The sequence below is a fragment of the Macaca nemestrina genome, chromosome 18, assembly GCF_043159975.1.
Source record: "Macaca nemestrina isolate mMacNem1 chromosome 18, mMacNem.hap1, whole genome shotgun sequence".
Lineage (NCBI taxonomy): Eukaryota > Metazoa > Chordata > Mammalia > Primates > Cercopithecidae > Macaca > Macaca nemestrina.
Window position 1 is genome coordinate 22,296,141 of NC_092142.1, and position 17,062 is coordinate 22,313,202.

General features: G+C 47.5%; 1 protein-coding gene across 4 annotated transcripts in view; it reads right to left on the minus strand.

Moving 5' to 3' along the window:
* Positions 1-17,062, minus strand: part of LOC105485020 (glutamyl-tRNA synthetase 2, mitochondrial) — a 46,030-nt gene that overhangs the window by 13,744 nt on the left and 15,224 nt on the right. For all 4 annotated transcript variants that reach the window (XR_011616351.1, XM_011747177.3, XM_011747176.3 and 1 more), the window contains 4 exons: positions 9,085-9,557; positions 6,878-6,986; positions 3,979-4,132; positions 3,737-3,867 (listed from right to left, as the gene is read on the minus strand). Coding sequence is in view for 3 of the 4 variants with exons in the window: in XM_011747177.3 (XP_011745479.2) it covers positions 3,737-3,867; positions 3,979-4,132; positions 6,878-6,986; positions 9,085-9,557 (867 nt within the window). In the remaining variant the exon portion in view is untranslated. The remainder of the gene's footprint in view (positions 1-3,736; positions 3,868-3,978; positions 4,133-6,877; positions 6,987-9,084; positions 9,558-17,062) is intronic.

The window sequence follows — 17,062 nt, forward strand, 5'->3', positions numbered from 1 at the left end:
AGTGGGTGGGAGGAAGGGCTTCAGAAGGTTATTGATCAGCTACAGTACAAGCAGCACAACCAATGTTCAAGCCTGTTTTGAGGGAGATGAGGAAGATATTGACCACTTTCTCCCTTATCCAGGTCGGGAAGGAAAAACTACCAAGGGACCACACACAGAGAAGCCAGTGGTCACAATGCAGGGAGGTAAGAGGTGCCATAAGAGGCTTTACTCATTGCTACCTCTGTGTCATTCAATCTTTATGCCTCAGTTTTCTCATCTGTAAAGTGGGGAGAATAATAGTATCTGAGGCTGGCACAGTGGCTCACGCCTGTAATCCCAGCACTTTGGGAGGCTGAGGCGGGCAGATCACTTGAGGTCAGGAGTTCGAGACCAACCTGGCCAACATAGTAAAACCCCATTTCTACTAAAAATACAAAAATATTAGTCAAGGGTGGTGGTGGGCGCCTGTAGTCCCAGCTACTCAGGAGGCTGAGGCAGGAGAATTGCTTGAACCCAGGAGGAGGTTGCAGTGAGCCGAGATAGCACCATTGCACTCCAGCCTGGGCGACAGAGTGAGACTTTGTCTCAAAATAAAAAAAAAAATAAATAATAGTATCTGTCCTGCACAGGGATATCCTAGAGAGTTAAAAAGAGTTATAAAGCACCAAGTGCCTGAACACATGATAAATACTCAGAAATAGTACTTTTTTTTTTTTTTTTTTGAGATGGAGTCTCACTCTGTTGCCCAGGCTGGAGTACAATGGCACGATTTCAGCTCACTGCAACTTCCACCTTCCGGGTTCAAGTGATTCTCCTGCCTTGGCCTCCTGAGTAGCTGGGATTACAGGCACATGCCACCCTGCCCGGCTTATTTTGTATTTTTAGTAGAGACAGCGTTTTACCATGTTGATCAGGCTGGTCTCAAACTCCTAACCTCAGGTGATCCACCCACCCTGGTCCCCCAAAGTGCTGGGATTATAGGCATGGGCCACCATGCCTGGCCAAGTATTACATTTTGTATTTGAATTTAAAAATTTAAGAAATTAGTTAAGTACATTCAAGAGCTTTGAGACATTACAAAATGATCTTAAAAGAAACAGGTCTGCTTGTAGGCACGACAAAAAAGAAACTTAGGAATAGATTTGACATAGAATGGATAATTTCTGGGAAATTATCTGAAATATAGCTTTAATATTGGTAGAGGGAGACTTCTTTGGAGACGTAGCCAAGAAGAGAAGAAATCAGAAGTCCCCACCCAGCTCCAGCAATGGTCCTGCCACCAACTTGCTATGGCTGTTCTTCCACAAATTGAAGCCTCTAGGATTCCAACGGGCCAGCAACCAACCCCCACATCCTGGCAGTCCAGCTGAGCAAGATGCTCTCCCCAAAAGCTTTAGTTTCAGGAGAAATTCTCCAATCAGTTAGAACTGGACTTGCAAAAATTTGCCCTGGCCCTGATTCTTAGTCAAGAGATGGGAATAGGCTGGGGATGAGTATATTTCACTGCAACTTCCCAGTTCCTCTCATTTTTCAAAAACATTAATTTTTTTTTTTTTTAAAGGGAAAGGATCTTGCTCTGTCACATAGGCTGGAATGCAGTAGTACGATCACAGCTCACTGCAGCCTCAAACTCCTGGGCTCAAACGATCCTCCCACCTCAGCCTCCTGAGCAGCTTGGACCACAGGCGCCCACCACCATACCTGGCTAATTTTATTTTTACTTTTTGTAGAGATGGGGTCAAGCTATGTTGCCGAGGCTGGTCTCAAACTCCTGGCTTCAAGTGATGCTCCCATTCACCCTCCCAGAATACTGGGATTACAGGCATGAGCCACAGCACCCAGCCTCTCCTCAGTTATTACTGGAGATTCCAAAGCGGAGACACTGAAGAGGAACTGAGGCTGGACATCTTCCTGGTGCAGATGATCTGTGATGGCAATTCTGACCCTGCCTGCTCAAACATGGTCCAGGCAACTGCATTCCAAAGTCAACTCAGTATGGACCACTACTGTCTCAGGGAACTGGGTTCACAAGTGATTTGAAGAAACAGCCTTTCAGTGCAGACAGATTTCCTTACTAACTGTCAGCACTGAAGCAGATGAGTTTCAATTTCAGACAAGGGTGATCATTCTTACTGCATCATCTCTATGTTCTGAGTGTTTGTGTTCCCCTAAATTCATATGTTGAAATTTTAACCCCCAAGGGGACAGTATTCAGAGGTGTGGGCTTTGGGAGGTGATCAGGTCATGTGGGCAGAGCCCTCATGCACAGATGAGTGCCTTTACAAAAGACACCCCAGAGAGGTCCCCCATCCCTCCACCACGTGAGGACACAGCAAAGGGCCAGAAAAGGGAAGGGCCCAGGAAGAAGGCCCTCACCAGACATCGAATCAGCAGCACCTTGACCCTGGACTTCTAGCCTCTAGACTGTGAGAAAGAAATGTCTGTTGTTGAAGCCGTCAGTCTATGTTATTTTGCTATAGCAACCCTACGGACTGAGACAATTATTAACTGGGTCACATGAGTACTGCTATTTACAAAATCCAGGAGATGAAATACTGAAGACATAAAATATAATGTGAGAAAAAAGCAGACACTCTCCCCAGTGGCACTGCAGGGAAGCAGGCTGCCGAGGAGCTGATGAAAGAATGACAGGCCCCAGCCTAGGAAAAATGGCAATTCCAGACTCGCTAGAGCTGGCCCAGAGCTTGGCATGGGAATAGAAGGGATTTCTAGTGATCTGGCAGCTCCTGAACATTTGGATATCAGCTTTCCTGACTCGAGAGGGAGTCCCAGAGCAAATCTGAAATCCAGCCTCATGGTGGAGAAAGGCAGTTATGACACTGAATCCTGGTGAATTAGAACTAATAGGCCCCGGCCAGGCACATGGCTCACGCCTGTAATCCTAGTACTCTGCGAGGCTGAGGCGTGAAGATCGCTTGAGCCTAGGAGTTTGAGACCAGCCTGGGCAACATGGCAAGACCTTGTCTCTACAAAAAGTAAAAAAATTAGCTGGGCGTGGTGACCTGTGCCTGTAGTCCCAGCTTCTCAAGAGGCTGAGGTGGGAGGATGAGCCCTGAGCCACTTCCTGCAGATTGCTACATAAGGAAGAAATATAATTCCACAGGGGACGTGTGCTGTCATTTCTTTTGTCCGGTAGAGAAACTTGCCCTCTAGTTACCTGATACAGAGCCTCTGCAGGAAAAGTGGTCAGCATCGGGGAGGAGGGGCAGAAGGGGAAAGGCAGAGAGAGAAAGCGAATCTTGGTAATGGAGTACTGACTCCTGCATTAAGCTGTGCCTCCAGCAGCCCTTCTTCTAGCATCTGCAGCTACATAAGCAATCATTCCCCTCTTGCCTAAGTCAGCTTTGGTTGCATTTGTAATTGAAAGTTATTACTGTTAACAGTAAGAATTAGCATCATCTCTCTCTTACCAAGAAGGAAAAGGAAGCTCAAATAGGTACAGTAACTTGGCCAAAGTGAAGCCGCCTGAGCAAGGTGACATAATCTGGTGAGTACATGGCAGAGCTGGGATGCAACCAGGTTGGTGCAAGCAGTGAACACAGGCCTATGTACAGGGAAAGCCCGGTCCTCCAGGTAAGCCCTCCCACCAATGAAAGCCAGTGAAGGGTCACATTTTCACTGGCCATGAGGTTGTGCTGGGGGCCCAACAGCCTAACCTTGAAGGAAAGGGAGCCATGGGAGGGAGAGGGGGAAGGAAGGTGTGGAATCCTGAGCTCAGCCTGCGGGTACTCACCCCAGCACACGCTTGGCAATCACATCCACCTCCTCCGAGATGGCGTCCAGCTGTGCTCGACCCACCGAAGGGCGAGTCCACAGATAAGAGTACACTGGGGACACCAAGTCCTGCAGGCGGCAAATGTGACCCTGGGGAAGGAGGCAGTCATTGAATGCACTAGCGACAGGGCTCTGGAAGGGAGGAGGAATTGAAGCACCCAGTAGCCCCTCCCTCAGCCTCCCAGACCCCTGACACCACACCTGTCTCAGCAGGAGGATCCTCTCCATGTAGATTGGGTTGAGGACATCCCTATTTTGCAGTTGGCTCCCAAAGGCCTCCTCCACAAGGGCCTGCAGCTTCTCCACCAGCTGGCACCTCTGGCTCTCATTGTTCACCAGCCGCTGGAGGTGCAGCCTGCGGAAGAAATCAAGGGGCTGCCCTACTGTCAACACCCCAACCCACCCAAACCGTCTCTCCCCTGGGGAGAGGGTGAAGTTGGAAGAATGACATATCAGGTTCCATGAGCCCTCCCTTTCGCAAGCTAGAAGTAGAATTCTCTTTACATTTATAAAAAGAAAGGGATGTGACTAAGGTCACAAATAGCCTGAAAGTCCCAAGCAACTTGGAGACATGCTTTGTTTTTAGGGGTTTTGCTTTTGTTTTTGTTTGAGAGTCTTGCTCTGTTGCCCAGACTGGAGTGCAGTACCACAATCATGGCTCACTACAGCCTAGACCTCCGAGGCACAAGTGGTCTTCCCACCTCACCCTCCCAAGTAGCTGGGCCCACAGACACATATCACCATGCTCAGCTAATGTCTTAATTTTTTGTAGAGACAGGGTCTTGCTATGTTGCCCAGGCTGGGCAACAAGCAATCCACCTAGCTTGGCCTCCCAAAGTGCCAGGATTACAGGTGTGGGCCACCATGCCCAGCCACGTTTTCAGTGTTTTCAAAATAGTAGCTGACATTTTATTTTTATTTATTTATTTTTGAGATGGAGCCTCACTGTGTTGCCCAGGCTGCAGTGCAGTGGTGCAATCTCCGCTCACTGCAACCTTGGCTTCCCAGGTCACCTGCCACTCAGCCCTATTGGACCTGGAGAAGCTTTTGGCCAGGTGCAGTGACTCGCTTAATCCCAGAACTTTGGGAGGCCGAGAAGGGAGGATCACTTGAGGCCAGGAGTTTGAGACCAACCTGGGCAACAATAGTGAGATGCCATCTCTACAAAAAAATATTAAAAATAATAAACTTAGCCTGGCATGGTGGTACACACCTGTAGACAGCTACTCCGGAGGCTGAGGGGGAAGGATCACTTCAGCCTGGGAGTTTGAGGCTGCAGTGAACTGAGATGTCACCATTGCACTCCAACCTGGGTGACAGGGCAAGACCCAGCCTCTAAAATATATAGAAAGTGGCATTTTTTTTTGAGACGGAGTTTTGCTCTTGTTGCCCAGGCTGCAGTGTAATGGTGCAATCTTGGCTCACTGCAACCTCCACCGTTCAAGTGATTCTCCTGTCTCAGCCTCCTGAGTAGCTGGGACTACAGGCACCCACCACCACATCGGGCTCTCTTTTTTTTTTTTTGTATTTTTTAGTAGAAATGGGGTTTCACCATGTTGGCCAGGCTGATCTTAAACTCCTCACCTCAGGTGATCCACCTGCCTCGGCCTCCCAAAGTGCTGGGATTACAGGTGTGAGCCACCACACTCAGCCTACATTCACTCTTGAATGCCCCATTCAAAAGATGCCCACTGTTTACTGTGTGAACTTTGGCTAGTTTCTTAACCTCTCTATGTCCTGGGTTCCTCATATGTAAAACAGGGCAAAATCATGCAACTGACCTCATCATAAGTCTGATGGAAGAAGTAAATAAACAGCCCTAAAATATCTGCAACTGATGTTAATTATCTGGGCTCATGCAAGTAAATGCACTGAGGATACTGTGTCCCCAAACCAGTGCTCTAGGCAAAGTATCAGTAAGACCCTCACCCCAGGTGCACACCTGGCTGATGGTCTTAACCACTAATAACTTTTCTTAATGACAGAATCTCACTTTGTTGCCCAGGCTGGAGTGCAGTGGTATGATCCTGTCTCACTGCAACCTCTGCCTCCCAGGTTCAAGTGATCCTCCTGCCTCAGCCTCCCAAGTAGCTGGGACTACAAGCATGTGCCATGTCCAGCTAATTTTTGTATTTTTAGTAGAGATAGGGTTTCACCATGTTGGCCAGGCTGGTCTCGAACTCCTGACCTCAGGTGATCTGCCAACCTTGGCCTCCCAAAGTGCTGGAATTAAAGGTGTGAGCCACCACGCCTGGACAACACTAATACTCTTTGACTCAGACATGTTAACACTGATTTGAGTTGGAACGATATTTGGAGGTTTCCAAGTGAAGAGCTACTTGCAATATCAAATACATGAAATATAAAGTAGATGCCATGGGACAGTGCTCACTCACTGTGTTGGCTGGGTGAAAGGCTGATGGGGGGAGGTGAGTCTAAAATGAAGATACCCCTCTCCAGGCTTTGGTTCTTAACAGAGTCCACACAAGGGGTGGCTAGGAATACAACGCTAATGATAAATATATATGTACTGCCAGGCGCGGTGGCTCACGCCTGTAATTCCAGCACTTTGGGGGGCCAAGGCGGGTGGATCACCTGAGGTCAGGAGTTCGAGACCTGCCTGACTAACACGGTGAAACCCCTACTGAAAATACAAAAAAATCAGCCGGGTGTAGTGGTGGGCACCTATAATCCCAGCTACTTTGGAGGCTGAGGCAGGAGAATTGCTTGAATCCGGGAGGCAGAGGTTGCAGTGAGCTGAGATTGTGCCATTGCACTTCAGCCTGGGCAACAGAGTGAGACTCCGTCTCAAAAAAAAAAAAAAAATATATATATATATATATGTATATATGTATACCATTTACTGAGCACTATGTATGTGCCAGGGCTATACAACATACTTTCATAGAACAATCATATAAGATTGGTACTGTTATTAATCCCATTTTAGAGAAGAGGAAAGAGAGGCTCAAAAAGGTTAGGTGATTTAGCCGTGGTCACACAGAATTAGGTACCAGAGTCCATTATACCCTCTGTTGTAGGGACTGTCTTGAGCAAGAAAGCCCTTTCCCACCAGGGGATCTCCATGATCCCCACTTACCTATTGAATTCTGGGAGCTTCTCCAGGTCCAGCAGGGCTGAGTGACAGGTGACCCGGGTCAGGTTGAACTGCGTGATCAGTTCCGGCAGGGTCCTGCCCATTTGGTTCTCTGCAAAGAAGAGAGGCCCAGCCATTCAGCTTCCTCCCTCCCTTCCTCCTTCCACTTTATCTCTTTTTTTTTTAAGAGACAGGATCTTGCTCTGCTGCTCAGGCTGGAGTGCAATGGTACAATCATAGCTCACTGTAACTTCAAACTCTCAGGCTTAAGCGATCCTCCAGCCTGTCTTCCAAGTAGCTGGAACTACAGGCACATACTGCCACATCCGACTAATTTTTAAATTTTTCTATAGGGTCAGGCATGGTGGCTCACACCTATAATACCAGCATTTTGGGAGGCAGAGGTGGGCAGATCATGAGGTCAGGAGTTCGACACTAGCCTGGCTAACATGGTGAAACCCATCTCTACTAAAAATACAAAAATTAGCCAGGCGTAGTGTCGCACGCCTGTAATCCCAGCTACTCAAGAGGCTGAAGCAGGAAAATCACTTGAACCTGAGAGGCGGAAGTTGTAGTAAGCTAAGATTGTGCCATTGCACTCCAGCCTGGGCAACAGAGTAAGACTCCATCAAATAAATAAATAAATAAATAAATTTTTCTGTAGAGACGGAGTTTCACTATATTGCCTGGGTTGGTCTCAAACTCCCAGGTTCAAATGATCTTCCTGCGTTGGCCTCCCAAAGTGCTGGGATTACAGGCATGAGCCACTGCGCTCGCCCTCCTTCTACTTTCAAACATAAGGGAGGCTGAGTAAGCAAGCCCTGGGCCCCCGATTCCACTTTGCCCAAAGGGATTTCACTTCTAGCTATTTATATATCTAGAGCCTGAATAGGTTTTCATTTTCAGAAAGGGTTCTGTCTTTAATGAAAAAAGGGTCTGAAAACAATCAGGCTAAACCCATTTCCATTACTCTCAAGACACGAGCTGCAGAACAGTACACTCATTGCCTGGCTATACCAGAGAGTCTGAGTCAACTGGGTTTGGTTGGGGTCTGGGCATATTTTACAAGCTTCCTAGTTGATTCCAAAGCACAGTCAAGAGTTAAGAACCAGGCCGGGTGCAATGGCTCAAGCACCAAGGCGGGCAGATCACCTGAGGTCAGGAGTTCGAGAACAGCCTGGACAATATGGTGAAACCTCATCTCTACTAAAAATACAAAAATCAGCCAGGTGTGGTGGCAGGTGCCTGTAATCCCAGCTACTCGGGAGGCTGAGGCAGGACAATCACTTGAACCCGGGGGGCGGAGGTTGCAGTGAGCCGAGATCGCACCATTGCACTCCAGCCTGGGGTACAAGAGCGAAACTCTGTTTCAAAAAAAAAAAAGTTAAGAACCATGGTGCTGGGAGCTGCTTCTTGTAAGCAACAGCTCAGTCCCACACAGTCAGCAGGCACCGTGATCAGGCATAGGCCTAAAGCACTATATCCCTCAATAGGTGCGTGACTTTGGCAAGTTACTCAGCTTCTCTGAGCTTCACAATCCTCTTATGAACAGTGGAGACATGTATCTACCCCTTAACAGTATGTTGTATTAAATGAAGTGAGACCAGCAGGCAGACTATTCTGGACACATTTTCAGAAATCCTTCAGGTCATCCTATCTGATGCTTGCTTCTTCAAGGTTTAGGTCTAAGTCTTGGACCATGGATAAGTGCTCAGCTTGAAATAAACTAGATTCATCTGGCAGTAAAATGAAGAAGGAAAAAAAGAAAGTAAATCCATATTAGTTCTAGTCATACTGTTCGCATACATGCTTGTAATAGTAGCAATAATTGTCATAATCATAGGGTCTGTCATTTTTTGTGCTTATTGTGTGACAGGTGCTGGGCTCGGTACCTTACACTCCTAAGCTCAGTGAATCCTAACCCTATGAAGTAGACACTTATCCCCATTTTCCAGATATGCAACTGAGGCTCAGAGACTATAAGCCCCTTGAGGGCAGGGATCATGTCTATCGTGCTCACTATTGTAGCCCCAGCACTTAATGCGGCGTCTGGCAAAATAAACATCTGTTGAATAAAAGAATAAACTTGTCCAAGGTCACCCGGCTGGTAGATGGCAAAGCTGGGACCAAAGAGCAGGACTATCTGAGCCAAAGCCCTGCTCCTCCTGGCCACACTCTCTGCTGCTGGGACCACTTAGGTGGACAGGTACCTGCAAAACCTGAGCCACAGTTGGTGATGATGTCCAACAAGGAATCGGGCAGGAAGCCTTCAGCAGCAAAGTGCTCCAGGAAAATGTCCCCTTGCCTCTTGGAGAGCTTGCTGCCATCCCTGTTGAGGAGCAGGGGCAGATGGGCGAAGTGGGGTGGGTGCCAGCCCAGGGCCTGGTAGAGAAGCAGGTGCTTGGCAGTGGAGACGAGCCACTCGGAGCCTCGCAGCACGTGGCTGATGCCCATGTGGTGGTCGTCCACCACGCAGGCCAGGTGGTATGTGGGGAAGCCGTCGCTCTTCATGATGACTGGGTCTCCCTCCACGCTGGCCACATCATGCCTATTCCAGCCATACACCAGGTCCTCGAAGGCCGGCACTGCCTGCTCCAGGCGGAAGCGGATCGCAGGCTTGGGGTCCTTGGCCAGCTTCTGGGCCACCTGCTCCTGGCTCATGTTCCGGCACCTATTGTCATACCTGATGGGGAGCAGAGCAGCGTGAGTACTGCTGATGGACAGGATGATGGACAAGAGTCCTACCTTTGTCATAGCTGTGTGACCTTAAGCAAGTCAGTTACTGCTGCAAGCTGCTTCCTCAGTCTAGAATGGGGATAATAATACAGTTGTGTGGAAAACTGAGATAACATGGTGTAGCAGACACGAATGTCTGCCTATCTACCAGCCATTCCATGCTTCTTCCTTGCTAACAAGAAAATAGCAAAATGCTTAGTCTGAGGGGTTGAATCCTGATTGGTATAGCCAATCTTGCGATCCTATTGCCCCATGCCAGTGACCAGGCAGGAATATAACCCCATCCTAGTCACTAGGATGTGAAGAAAAGCACGCCTTGGGGGTAACGAAGAATTAAGGTTCTGGGAAAGGTTTTTCTCTCCAAAGGACAAGGAGAGACAGCCACAGGAGGAAAATCCCTTCTTAAAATTTCCCACTACCCCACTTCTGTCCTCTTTGGATGTTGTCCTGTGAGGGGACCATGCTTAGACCTGCCGCAGCTACTTGCAATTGCGGGAGGGAAGGCAATGAAGGCAGAGAGAAGCCAAAATAGAGCCCTGGCATCCCTACACTGCTAGTCTCATCCTGGAGCCACCCACCTCCAGCCTTGTGCAGAATCAAAAGACAAACGTCTATGATTGATGTCCTGGCCACTCAAAGTGTGGTCTGTGGGTCCCTAGCATCAGCCTCCTGGGAGTCAGTCAGAAATGCAGGCTCTCAGGCTCCACCCCAGACCTACTGAGTCAGAATCCGCACATTAACTAGGTCCCCAGGTGATTCATCTGTGAGTTAAAGTATCGTTTGTCCCTTCTAACAGGGTATTCCGCTAACTACCCAAAAGCGTTCTGAGACACAGACGGAATGCTTGTAAGGTTAGTCTTTGACACAGCTAAGTGTTCAATCAATCAATAAATGGTGCATGGGACTAGATACCGTTGCTCATGTCTGTAATCCCAGTGTTTTGGGAGGTCATGGTACGAGGACAGCCTGACCTCTAGAGTTTAAGACCAGCCTGGGTAACATAGCAAAATCCTGTCTCTTATTTAAAACTTTAAAATACCAGCCTGGGCAACATAGTGAGACTCTGTCTCTACAAAACAAAATGAAACAAAATCAGCCAGGCATGGTGGTGCATTCCTGTAGTCCAAGATCCGTGGGAGACCAAGGTAGAAGAATCACTGGGGCCGGGCGCGGTGGCTCAAGCCTGTAATCCCAGCACTTTGGGAGGCCGAGACGGGAGGATCACGAGGTCAGGAGATCGAGACCATCCTGGCTAACATGATGAAACCCCGTCTCTACTAAAAAATACAAAAAAACTAGTCGGGCGAGGTGGCAGGCGCCTATAGTCCCACCTACTCGGGAGGCTGAGGCAGGAGAATGGCGTAAACCCGGGAGGTGGAGCTTGCAGTGAGCTGAGATCCGGCCACTGCACTCCAGCCTGGGCGACAGAGCAAGACTCCGTCTCAAAAAAAAAAAAAAAGAATCACTGGAGCCCAGGAGGTTGAGGCCGCAGTAAACTATGATGGCGCCACTGCTCTCTAGCCTGGGTGACACGGTGAGACCCTATCTCAAAAAAAAAAGTTGGTCTTTTTTTTTTTTGAGATGGAGTCTCACTCTGTCTCCCAGGCTGGAGTGCAGTGGCGTGACCTCGGCTCACCACAACCTCCGCCTCCCGGGTTCAAGCCATTCTCCTGTCTCAGCCTCAGTACTCTGTACTCAGTACTCTGTCTCAGGGTAGCTAGGATTACAGGTGCCTGTGACCACGCCCGGCTAAGTTTTGTATTTTTAGTAGAAACGGGTTTCACCATGTTGGTAAGGCTGGTCTCGAACTTCTGACCTGGTGAACTGCCTGCCTTGGCCTCTCAAAGTGCTGGGATCACAGGCGTGAGCCACTGTAACCAGCCAAAAAAAAGTTTTTAAAAATGAGTCAGTTGCACATGAGTGAACAGGAGGGTGTTCAGCTGCAGAAGCAGGGCAGCGCAATGTCTAAATCAAAGGAATTTGCTTCTTCAAGCTCTTCTGGCAGCAATTCTGACAGTGAGGTTGACAAAAAGTTAAAGAAGAAGGCCGGGCGCGGTGGCTCAAGCCTGTAATCCCAGCACTTTGGGAGGCTGAGACGGGCGGATCACGAGGTCAGGAGTTCAAGATCATCCTGGCTAACCCGGTGAAACCCCGTCTCTACTAAAAAATACAAAAAAAACTAGCCGGGCGAGGTGGCGGGCGCCTGTAGTCCCAGCTACACAGGAGGCTGAGGCAGGAGAATGGCGTGAACCCGGGAGGTGGAGCTTGCAGTGAGCTGAGATCCAGCCACTGCACTCCAGCCCGGGCAACAGAGCGAGACTCCCTCTCAAAAAAAAAAAAAAAAAAAAAAGGAAGAAAAAGCAAGTTGCTTCAGAAAAACTTGTAATGGAACAAAAGACTGGCAAAACTTCGGGAGCTCTGTCATCTTCCAAACAGAGCAGCGGCAGCAGAAATAATGTTTTTTTTAAATTTCATATAGAGATGGCGTTTCACCATGTTGCCCAGTCTGGTCTCGAACTCCTGGTCTCAAGTGATCCACCCTCCTCGGTCTCCCAAAGTGCTGCGATTAGATTACAGGCCACTGTGCCCGGCTGATAACATGTTTCAGATTGGGAAAATGAAGTACCTTAGTGTTTGGGATGTTAAAGGGGAAGTGCTAATTGATGATATTAGAGATTATTGGATGGATCTCAAAGGTTAAATAAAACCAAGAAGAAAAGGTATTTTTTTTTTTTTTTTTTTTTTTGAGACGGAGTCTCGCTCTGTCACCCAGGCTGGAGTGCTGTGGCCGGATCTCAGCTCACTGCAAGCTCCGCCTCCCGGGTTTCCGCCATTCTCCTACCTCAGCCTCCCGAGTAGCTGGGACTGCAGGCGCCCGCCACTTCGCCCGGCTAGTTTTTTGTATTTTTTAGTAGGGACGGGGTTTCACCGTGTTAGCCAGGATGGTCTCGATCTCCTGACCTCATGATCCTCCCGTCTCGGCCTCCCAAAGTGCTGGGATTACAGGCTTGAGCCACCGCACCCGGCCGAAAAGGTATTTCTTTAAATCCAGAGCAAAGGGGCCAGCTGAAGAAACATTCATTCACTCATTCATTCATTCATTCATTCATTCATTCATTCATTGAGACAGTAGACAAGGTTTCACTCCCTTTGATCAGGCTTGAATGCAGCGGTGCAATCATGGCTCACTGCAGTCTTGACTTCCTGGGTTCAGGTGATTCTCCCATCTCAGCCTCCTGAGCAGCTGGGACTACAGGTATGCATGACTATACCCAGCTAATTTTTTGTATTTTTAATAGAGACAGGGTTTATTTCTTTTCTTTTATTTTTTCTTTCTTTTTTTTTTGAGTCAGGGTCTCACTCTGTCACCTAGGCTGGAGTACAGTAGTGTGATCACAGCTCACTGCAGCCTAGACCTTCCCAAGGGTAAAGTGATTCTCCCACCTCAGCCTCCCACGTAGCTGGGACTACAGGCATGCATCACCATGCCTGGCTAATTTTTGTATTTTTTGTAGTAGAAATGGGGGCTCACCATGTTGCAAAGGCTGAGTTTGAATTCCTGGGCTCGAGCAAGCCACCCGCTTTGGCAGCCACTGTGCCTTCCTGGAACAGATATTCTACATCGATACATTGATGATGCAGTAAGAAAACTATGAAGTCTGAGCCATATAAAACCTATACTGTCCTAGTTGGGTTTTTTTGAGTTTGTTTTTGAGATGGAGTCTCACTCTGTCACCCAGGCTGGAGTGCAGCGGCGTGATCTTGGCTCACTGTAGCCTCTGCCTCCCAGGCTCCCAAGTAGCTGGGATTACAGGTGCACCCCACCATGCCAGGCTAATTTCAGTAGAGATGGGGTTTCACCATGTTGGCCAGGCTGGTCTCGAACTCCTGACCTCAGGTGATCTGCCTACCTCAGCCTCGCTAAGTGCTGGAATTACAGGCATGAGCCACTGTGCTTGGCTTCTAGTTGTTTTAATCTGTCTTTTTACACTGACTTTTGTTTTCTAAATGCTGTTCTCCAAGCTGTCGTGTTTGGATTACAGAACAACTTGTAAGATGAATACTTGTTTTAAATGTGCATTATTAAATATGTTCTGTCCAAGTGCAGTGGCTCACTCCTGTAATCCCAGCATTTTGGGAGGACAAGGGGCAGGAGAACTGCTTGAGTCCAGGAGTTCAAAACCAGCCTGGGTAATGTGACCTTGTCTCTACTAGAAATTAAAAAAAAAAAAAAAAAAAAAGAATTAGCCGGGCATGGTGGGTACATGTGTGGTTCCACCTACTTGGGAGGCTGAAGCAGGAGGATCCCTTGAGCCCAGGAAGTCAAGGCTGTGGTGAGTCATGATTGCATCGCTCTAGTCTGGGTGACAGAGCAAGACCGGGTCTGAAAACAAAAGTTTTCAGGGATGCTGTCAACTTTATTAAGGAGGATTGCTTTGTACCTACCACCTAGTGTAAAATAAAATCAAGTAATATAATCTCAACAGTTGTGGCCCTTTTTTTTTTTTTTTTTTGAGACAGGGTCTCATTCTGTCTCCCAGGCTAGAGTGCCGCGGCACAATCTCAGCTCATGGCAACCTCCAACTCCCTGGTTCAGGAGATTCTCCTGCCTCAGTCTCCTAAGTAGCTGAGATTACAGGCACACACCACCATACCCAGCTAATTTTTGTACTTTAATATAGATGGGGTTTCACCATGTTGCCCAGGCTGGAGTTGTGATCTTTTCTTGATCCTAAGAGCTGGTACTGTTTAAGGCCCAAAGTAATAGTTTTTACAGATCTTTTGGTTTCAACTAAGCTTTTACGATAAAAAGGATTTGTATTGCACTGAGTTTTCACAAACTTTTGGTTTGTGAAATCCATACTGGATCTGTTCTTTTCCAACCAAATGTCTAGGCTTATTTGACTTTTCCACCCCAATGACATTTCACTCTCTTTATTAAACATTAGCAGATATACTTTGATAACCAACACAGCTTGTATGAACACTGAGCAAGTGTCCATCATTATTACCTTACTGTTTAGTCTGCAAAAAATAACGACTTAGATGAGCTGTCTGATTTGCTTTCACTTATTAAACACGTTCACCATGAGATGATGTGTATAACATCAGATACTGTTAAACGAAACTAGGATTTAATACAAATCCTGAAAGTTTGAAATAAATAAATAAATAAATAAATAAATAAATAAATAAATAAATGGCTGCATGGATTCCACAACAGGGCATGACCATAACTTAAAAAAAATAATAATAATCTGTTGGCCAGGCATGGTGGCTCATGCCTATAATCCCAGCACTTTGGGAAGCTGAGGTGGGAAAATCGCTTAAGTTTCATACCAGCCTGGGCAAAATAGGGCAATTCCATCTCTACAAAAATTTAAAAACTAGCTGTGTGCCAGCCAGGCATGATGGCTCACACCTATAATCCCAGCACTTTGGGAGGCTGAGGTGGGTGGATCTCCTGTACTCAGGAGTTTGAGACCAGCCTAGGCAACATGGAGAAACCCTGCCTCTACCAAAAATACAAAAAAAAAAATTGCTGGGCATGGCAGCATACACCTGTGGTTCCAGCTGTTTGGGAGGCTGAGATGGGAGGACTGCTTGAGCCCAGGAGGCAGAGGTTGCCTTGAGCCGAGATCACATTGCTGCACTCCAATCTGAGGGACAGAGTGAGACCCCATCTCAAAACAAAACTAAAAAAAACAAAACACTAGCTCTGAGTGGTGGTACGTGGCTGTGGTCACAGCTACTTGGGAGGCTGAGGTTGTAGGATTGCTTGAACCCAGGAGATTCAAGGCTGCAATGAGCTGTGATCATGCTGCTGTACTCCAGCCTGGGTCACAGAATGAGATGGGGAAAAAAAAAATCTTCTGTCAATAAATAGATTGTTTATAATAAAAAGGCAATGTCACCGTAAATGTCATGACCTTGGCCAAATAGCTGAGCCCTTGACCAAATAGTTCACTGGCACTGCAATGTAAATGTGATGATGCTATTGTGGATGGGAGTATAAACAAGCAAAGGGCCAGCCACTTGGCGATATCCATCAAAGCTACAACTCGACCCAGGAATTCCACCTCTAGGACGGTATTCAGCAAACACACTGCACAAGTGCAAAATGACATATGTCAACATTAGTAATCACAGCTCTCTTCTTTTATAACCAAATATTAGAAATAACATAAAGGTTTGGGCCGGATGCGGTGGGTCACTCCTGTAATCCTAGCACTCTGGGAGGCTGAGGCAGGTAGATTGCCTGAGCTCAAGAGTTAGAGACCAGCCTGGGCAACACGGTGAAACCCTGTCTCTACTAAATACAAAAGAAAATTAAATTAGCCAAGTGTGGCAGCGTGCACCTCTAGTCCCAGCTCCTCAGGAGGCTGAGACAGGAGAATTGCTTAAATCCAGGAGGTGGAGGTTGCAGTCAGCCAAGATCACACCACTGCACTCCAGCCTGGGCAACAGAGCAAGAATCCTTCTCCAAAAAAAAAAAATAATAACATAAAGATTTGTTAAGGCCGGGCGTTAGTAGCTCATGCCTGTAATCCCAGCACTTTGGGAGGCCACTTGAAGATCACTTGGGCAGATCACCAGAGGTCAGGAGTTTGAGACCAGCCTGACCAACATGGTAAAACTTCGTCTCTACTAAAAAAATACAAACATTAGCCGGGTGTAGTGGCGGGCGCCTGTAATCCCAGCTACTCGGGAAGCTGAGGCCAGAGAATCACTTGAACCCGGGAGACGGAGATTGCAGTGAGCCAAGATCGCGCCATTGCACTCCAGCCTGGGGAATAGAGCAAGGGAAAGGGAAAGGAAGGGGGGGGAGGGGAAGGGGGAGGGGAAAGGAATGAAATGAAATAAATTAAAAATAAAGGTTCAGATGAAACTGATTAAGTAAATGAAGTTATATCCATAAACGGAATATTATGCATTATTATGGACTGATATCTGATCCTCAAGATAGTAAGTGGACATGGTAAATTGCCCCACATAGCATGTACATAGTACATTGTGTGCTACCATGTGAATAAGGAAAAAGAGAAAATATACGCCCTTATTGGTATATGTACTGAATGTCTCTGGAGGAGACATAACAAAATTTTAACATTGGTTGTCTCTGCAGAACTGAGTGGCCGCAGTCAAGACTGGAAGAGAGTTCTTTCTTTTTTTTTTTTTTTTTGTTTTTTTGAGACGGAGTCTCACTCTGTCACCCAGGCTGCAGTGCAGTGGCCGGATCTCAGCTCACTGCAAGCTCCACCTCCCGGGTTCACGCCATTCTCCTGCCTCAGCCTCCCGAGTAGCTGGGACTATAGGCGCCCGCCACCTCGCTGGGCTAGTTTTTTGTATTTTTTAGTAGAGACGGGGTTTCACCGTGTTAGCCAGGATGGTCTCGATCTCCTGACGTCGTGATCCACCCGTCTCGGCCTCCCAAAGTGCTGGGATTACAGG